Consider the following 7,377-nt stretch of genomic DNA (forward strand, 5'->3'; position numbering starts at 1 on the left):
TCTTGGCAAAACTGTTCTTTTTACTGTGAGTATGAATTAACGCACTAATAATGAGAATTCAACCTGCTGAGTACCACATCACGACTACTCTACTTATAGGCCAGCAAACACTTACTGAAATACAAATAACACAACCATAAAAAAACCTCCATAATTTATTACTCTTACCATTTACGAACATAATTATTTCGGCCTAAGAGCTATAATGGAAGAATTCTTATGTTTCGCCGCTTGACTCCATACTGTTTTATTGTTTTTCTTTATAAGTAGATCTCCAGCAATACTGAAACAAGTACGAAAGAAACGCCCTTAGCTCCAGAGCCTCATTAAATTTGATTAAGTGGGTCTTGAGCGAATATGCCAGATGTACTAGGTTTAGTTGACTTGGGTTTGTTGTAACGGAAATATATATTGTAAATGATTGTGCTGACTAATTAAAATGGTCTTTTGAAGATACGATATTAATTTAATCATTGTGAAGCGGAAGGTTTCACAACATTTAAGTCACATTTACAAGATACCCAGACCCTGAACCAGCATTTGTATGTTTAGAAAAGTACATATTGCTTTGAAAATCCACATCTTTTTGGATCTAATCTTTACCTCGTATCCATACGAAAAACCGCTAGGCCACCACGAATTTTTATGAATGTAGAATCTTCCAACGAAAATTTCTATGTATTCTGTAAAAGAGGCTATTGTAACAGCTTGAAAACCAACCGCTTAGCTCCAGTGCTATAAGCCCCACCATTATTCTTAACCCTCTGAAAGCGAAAACCGCCTTTATCTTCGTATCGCCCGGCTTTTAACCTGAATGGTTGAATTAAAAGAGTAACTACCCTCAGTAAGCACAAAAGTAGCTTTTTAAATAGAACGAGTGAACGAAAAGTAATGAATGGTGCCTCTCTCAAATTGCATTTCACGATCGAAAAACTTTTTCCCATATTATCGAAGTTGGGACATTAGTTTAGTCTGAATATGGAGATAGAGGTAACGTAAGTTGCCAATTTTGCATAGCATATCCGATTTTAAGTTTGCTAACGAACCGCTGTATTCTTTAGTTTGGCCTCATTTTTGTGAAAACAATTTTGCCGTTACTTTGTCGCATTTGCTTTTAGCGCTGTGTCTCAACATTAATTAAAATAATATAATATATGTTTGAGTTTCTCCTAAAATTGTACGGTTAAAATATATTTTTTTCCTGACAACTGACATAGGGAGACTTGCATTTATGACAGAATACCATTTTAAAAGATAACAGGTGCGGAATGATTCTCAAATAAAATCGCAAATAGATTTAAATATTTATTCGGTATTAATTTAAATTATTAAGGAAATCGTACTGAATGTCTTAGACGTAAGTTAAACATGTTGCGATCGATCCAGGGACGTAGTTCCGAAATTTTGGAGTAGACTCCCGGGTATTCGGGTCTGGCACATCCGAGACCCCAGGACACGATGCCAGCCAGTTTATTGTTGTAGACCAGCGGACCGCCACTATCGCCCTGGAAGAACAGAGAGTTTAGAATCTTTCACAACTTTCACCTAATGACATCTAGTCTTAAACAAGGCAAAATTTTTATCATTACTAGTGCATCATAAAAATTGGTTCTGGGAGGCAAACGATACCAGATCTTCGAAACAGCAAGACCAATAACTATTAGAGCAATAAGTCAGACTAATGTTTTGCTATTAGTTATCTAATAAAAAAATATGAAGGGATTCGTTAAAGGACTTTGGTCTCTTTAGGTAAAGTGATATAATTAGTACCAACATTAACAATGATAATAATCGCGTAATTGATTTCCAATGTATGTGTACAAACTTGAAATTAAATTTAAATATAATCGATTTTTTACTTTCAGACATTTAAATGATTGGATCGGCATCGAAAGCAACAAAAATTACAATGATTACACACCACAAGCTCCTAACTAGGTTTAGAATATCAATTTTGGTTTCGGCATTTACTCATTCCATTAGACAATGACAAGCACATATTAATAAAGTCTACATGTTACCTGACAAGCATCCTTTCCACCTTCCTCAGTACCAGCGCAGAGCATCCTGGATGTGATGGTGTAGACGGGTTTGTATGCAGCGTCGCAAGCCTTCGTGTTCATCTTAGGAACAAAAACCCTTTGGAGCGTACTCGGGTAGCCGCCATTTTCCTGTAAATTAATTTTCGTACAGTCTTCAAGTACTTATACTTTTTTTTTTCTTTGTCCTGTTTCATCTCTTATGGTGATCTCGAACTATTAAATGTGAACTTATTTTTATGCGTGAGGGATGGGTCGAATCCGATACGAGAACATTGTAATACGACTTATTAAAAGTTATAATGAAATCTGGAATCGTTATTCTGCAGGAAGCAAGCGTTTTGACCAATGCTTAATCCCTTTCTATATAGAACAATCCATTGCTCCACAGTGGTTCATTTACTTTACAGACTAGTATTACCTATTATGATATTGAGTACACTTTAATACTTACAAAAATATTACCCCATCCAGTCACCATAGTAAGATCACCATCATCAATTTCTTCATGAGTTTTCATAAGCTCTACTGGCGCTATACTGTCGCTAAAGTTGAAGGGTCTGGACATCCAGAGGATGGCAATATCATGGTCCATGTTACGATAGTTGAAGTTTGGGTTCCACAGGATGTCTCCCACGGGGTATAAATGGCCGCCTCCATAGCTGTATGAAGATCCCGCTCGTACTTGGAATTCGTAAGGTGATGATCTAATGAGGAGAAAAGATTAAATTTTTGGGTTGACAATTTTCTAGACTAATGTACCTACTTGATAATAAACCTATCATTAAAAGATGAATTTTCTTTTGTAGCTGTTTTTATAAGAATAAATTATAAAACAATTTTAATACAAAAAAAAACTTTAAATTATTAACCAACACAAGGAATATCTTTTATCGTTTTTAACATGGTTCAACGCTTATTTGTTTTTCGTTTTGAAAATACAGTAAATGAATTACGAGTATAATGCATTTGAAAAACTTAATATTTGATGTTACAAAGAGGGATCCGAAATTCGACATTAAAACTTTCACTGCAAAAATCCCAATTACTTTATACCAAAACACTTAAATCACTTCTCCCTACTTCAATCCCTATGCTACAGTATACAAAACTAAATGCTTACCCACTAACACAATGTGCAGCAGTCAATACAATATCATCATCAATAATGGCACCACCACAAGCATGCCTTCCCCTTCGCACAAGTGACACTTGGTAAGGAGCTTCAGTGATATCGATGTCCTCACCACCAACTATCTTGAGGTCAGCTAGGGATTTCCCCGCTGGTGTCGATACTGGAACACATTAATAGGGGATTTGGCTAAATCTAATTGTAGAAATCTGTTTAGTTCGTTAAAAAGACTTCCAAAAAATATTGTAAGTACATGTATTTTTAATTTTATAACATTATTAAAAAGCAAGGAAGATTAAAAACACTTCAGACTGTAAATGAATGGTAGTACTAAAACATCACTTGCTTGTAAAAAGCGTAGGTACTGATAAGTGACGTCGCACGAATTTTAAATGCCTCTATCACCTTAAAAATAAAAACTACGAAGCAACATTTTTTTGTAAATCTGTCGGACGAACTAAACAGATTTTATTTTGTCAAGTACCCGATTGCTTTATTTTTTTTTTTTCACTTACAGCGGCGTCAAAAGTAGGTTTTGTTGGCTAGCGTTTTTTGATTTTAAAAGTCGTCCTTTGATTTATTAAAAAAAATTATCTAAATGAGCTAAGATCTAAATTGACGAGTTCTTCTTCCTCTAAAACATGTTTTTTGTCTATTGTATTATTTAACTAATTCAATGTAAATCTGCTAGGAATAATGAGTAGGAACTGATATTAATTAATAATTTATGGAAGATTAATGAATACACTCAACTAGGTCTTCACATAATTCATTCTTTTGACATAAATCTTCACGAACTTCACAGCTTCAAACTTTACAAAGAAAAGAAGCTCAAACTTCGAGATAAAAACTAACCTATACCTATCTAGTTCAGACCTCGGAAAGATGACAAGAATTCTTAAATCCGCAAAAAAGTACTCAATTACAACCTACTTAAGACCACTGAAAAACTTCGAAGAAGAAAACTAGTTTCAGCCCACAACTTACAACGGCTGAAGACAAGAGAATTTTAAAAGAACACTTTTTAACACTATATTTTTTTTTCAAAATTTTCACTCTATTATTTAACTTCAACGTTCGTAGGTATTTCCAAATTTCCTTCTCCAAAAAACTTACCGACACAACTAACGAACGCGAAAAACAAAAGCAAGGGAAGCATGTTGAATTAATTACAACTACTGTCCATTGTTCGTAATAATTGAACATTTATACCTGAATATTACAAAAGATTATTGAGGTCATCATAATTTAACTGATAGTAAAACCTTCACACCATACTCGACTGATAAAATTCAATCTCAAGTTTATTTGCTATTAGGCAGACGAGGGAATGAACATGATTGATAAGTGACGGTTATTCTTGGTATTATTTTTTAGGGTTCCGTCCCTAAAGGGTAAACACGGAACAGTAATGCTAAGGCCCCGCTGTCTATGCGGCGGGCTAAAAGTCATGAACATTGAAAGCTAGACAGACGTAATTTTGATCATCTTTTTTGCTGCCGCCACAATAGTAAATAAGATATCTATAACTCTAGGTTTAGCAAAAGCTGGTACGGTTATAAATTTGATGGAACTCTTAGCATCCTCGCTCATGATCGGTTAAAGGTAAGAGTTCTGATAACAGAGCTTGTAAAACTCTTTTTTTTTTAGCCATCCATGAATAAATCAAGTAAATGCTTTGTTTACCGCATCATTGAACTTAAGTCATATTTTTGTGAAATTGTTTTTGAAACCATTTAGTTTCTAAGAATATATTCAGTTATTTTTAGACGTTTCTTAAACCTTGAACCCTGGAGACGTTTCAAAATGAGTGTGATTCTAAATAAAAACATACCATGCATGAATACATTTCAAAAATATAGCAGAGCATATAAAAGAACAATTTATATAAAGAAAAACAAAACTACAAAATCACTTGACTGAATCGTACGTCGATACCGCTCACGAATGAAACTCAGGTGAAACTATACACAAAGACCAGTCCCAGATAATCAGTAATTCAACTGGTACTCGAATAAAGCATCCTAATTGAGTGGTTCGCTCCAATGTCCAGCGTATGCAAGGTACTTGGCAACGCACTCGTGTGTTTTCGGGCGTTCCCGACCAGTTTTCGAAAGAGTCCTTTATCATGAAGTTTCCGATCGAGGTCAGTTTGGGTGTAGATGCAATAAGGACGAAAAATTATTTGGAGATGTCTATGTTTAAAGAGTTAATTGAAATGAGGTTTAGATAATATGACTGTAACTTGTATTTTTTGTCTTGGAGTGAATGTAGACTTCGTACCCGAAGTCGATTATATTGAGCCCTACAACAAAGGTATTTTTGTTTGTTCTTTTTTTTAATTTTCACAGATGATGATGATTGCCGCGATCACAACAAAAATTAATTTATTTTTTAGGAAATTATTCTTACTTTAGAATTTGTAAGGAACCCCTAACTCTCAAATTCAGCCTTGACCATTTTAATGAATACTATTTATTTTCGTGTGGACTAAAATTTATTCGACTAATTTGCGATTGTAATAGTGCTTTACGTAATACATGAGACTCTTATCGTGTTACCCAGCTGTGGATTATGGGCTATTGCTTAAAAACCGTCAAGAAATTTAAAAATAATAAGAAAATTCGCTCTGACATAACAAAAATATTAAATTTCGTACGGAACTCTTATTTAGTCTCGCTTCTGGCCGAATTCCTGAGCCAAATAATGTTTGCATCATAATCTTATCATTTAATTACATCTGTTTAGTCATCAAATCTTAGTAAATACTCCTATTTAGATGATTTTATTGATAAAGTTATATGTCACGTTATTATGTCAAGGTCATTGTTTCAAACTAGCGATAAACTGTGACCGTGGTTCTGTATTTAATTATTTGTTTTCATTGATAACTTTGGTTTGTTTATTTTTATTTTTGTTTGTTTTGGTTAGGTGATAACAAAAAAATCCCGTGTTTTTCATTCAATTTTTATTATTACCTTCAATTTATTTTTAATGACTGTCTCATGCATGTGACTTATTTTTTTTTATTTGTTAAGCCTGCTTTTCCTACCCATAACCACCCTTAAAACAGGATCCACGATGACACATAACCAATAAAAAACTTAGCACCTTAGCTCTGTGAGTCCCAGGGAACGATTTAATATCTTGAAATTATCGATTTAAATATCGATGTAAGTATCGATATAAATTATTGATATCAATCTGAAGTAAATCTATTAGGACAAAATCTTCCTAATACTCTCACTACGAGCGAAAGAAAAAAGAAGGGATAAGCTATTATATAGAAGAAAAATAAAAGCGGAGCTGAGCCAAGCCCAGTCGTAAGCATCATGTCTTGCGCTTTGAGCTGAGTCGGAGGAAGTGTCAGACTCCTAATGATCCACCCACCCATGTTCCTTCCTTTGGCCTTCGTGTATCGGGACCACCGGGTACCGGGCGTAGGGACGGTAACCGTTTCAGACAATCCCCCTGTTGAATGAAAATGAGTCCTAAGGTGAATACTTAGATGTTTGGAAAATACCACCCAAAACAAATTCAAATATAGTGCGGGAGTCGATTAAAAAATAATTGAATTAATTTTAGCCCTGCTCCGCTCCATTCAACTCAATTTCAGTCAGAACCCTTTTTTTCTTTTGTCTCCAAATTTGTCATTTGCATCCAATTAAAGGATTACTTCAATTAAAATACTAAGAAAAACATTAGATTTTAATTTTATTTTCGTCTTTTCTTTATCGTCGACTTTTTAACTTGAGCACAAAGTGAATGACCTTGGTAACAGAAACACGATCAAAATAATTCAATTATAGATAACCTCAGATTTCTCGCAACCATTAGACTTTTCCAAGAATGTCTGATTGTGTCTGCGATATGCAAAAAAAGAATGGCGTACGAGCCAAGTTCCAATTATTACTTGATTTCTTATAATTTTTACTGAACATCAAAATTTTTGTTAATGGTCCCTAAGAAGTACAAAAAGAAAATATTTTCATCATTAATTATTTTCTAGTTTCTGTATGTATTATTTAAAGACAAGATCAAAAGGTATCATAAGTTGGTAATAAAAATACATAAATTGATTTAATTTTCAGAATTTTAATTTTAGTAATTGCCCAGTCATACTCGCTAACTTTAGAGGTGTTGCTAGAGCCTATATGCTTTAGAAGTCTTTAGTGGCCTATAAACGAAAAAAACCGCAATAAAATT

The 7,377-nt window shown here is 34.0% G+C and overlaps 1 protein-coding gene across 1 annotated transcript; it reads right to left on the reverse strand.

Moving 5' to 3' along the window:
• Positions 1-1,222: 1,222 nt before the first annotated feature.
• LOC113499631 (vitellin-degrading protease-like) lies at positions 1,223-4,813 on the reverse strand. The gene is made up of 5 exons (XM_026880162.1): positions 4,288-4,813; positions 3,163-3,334; positions 2,494-2,746; positions 2,022-2,171; positions 1,223-1,505 (listed from the first exon to the last, which is right to left on the reverse strand). The coding sequence occupies exons 1-5, from the start codon at positions 4,328-4,330 to the stop codon at positions 1,329-1,331; spliced, it is 795 nt and encodes a 264-aa protein (XP_026735963.1). The 5' UTR covers positions 4,331-4,813; the 3' UTR covers positions 1,223-1,328.
• Between the last annotated feature and the right edge of the window lie 2,564 nt (positions 4,814-7,377).

This window comes from Trichoplusia ni, chromosome 12, assembly GCF_003590095.1.
Source record: "Trichoplusia ni isolate ovarian cell line Hi5 chromosome 12, tn1, whole genome shotgun sequence".
NCBI lineage: Eukaryota > Metazoa > Arthropoda > Insecta > Lepidoptera > Noctuidae > Trichoplusia > Trichoplusia ni.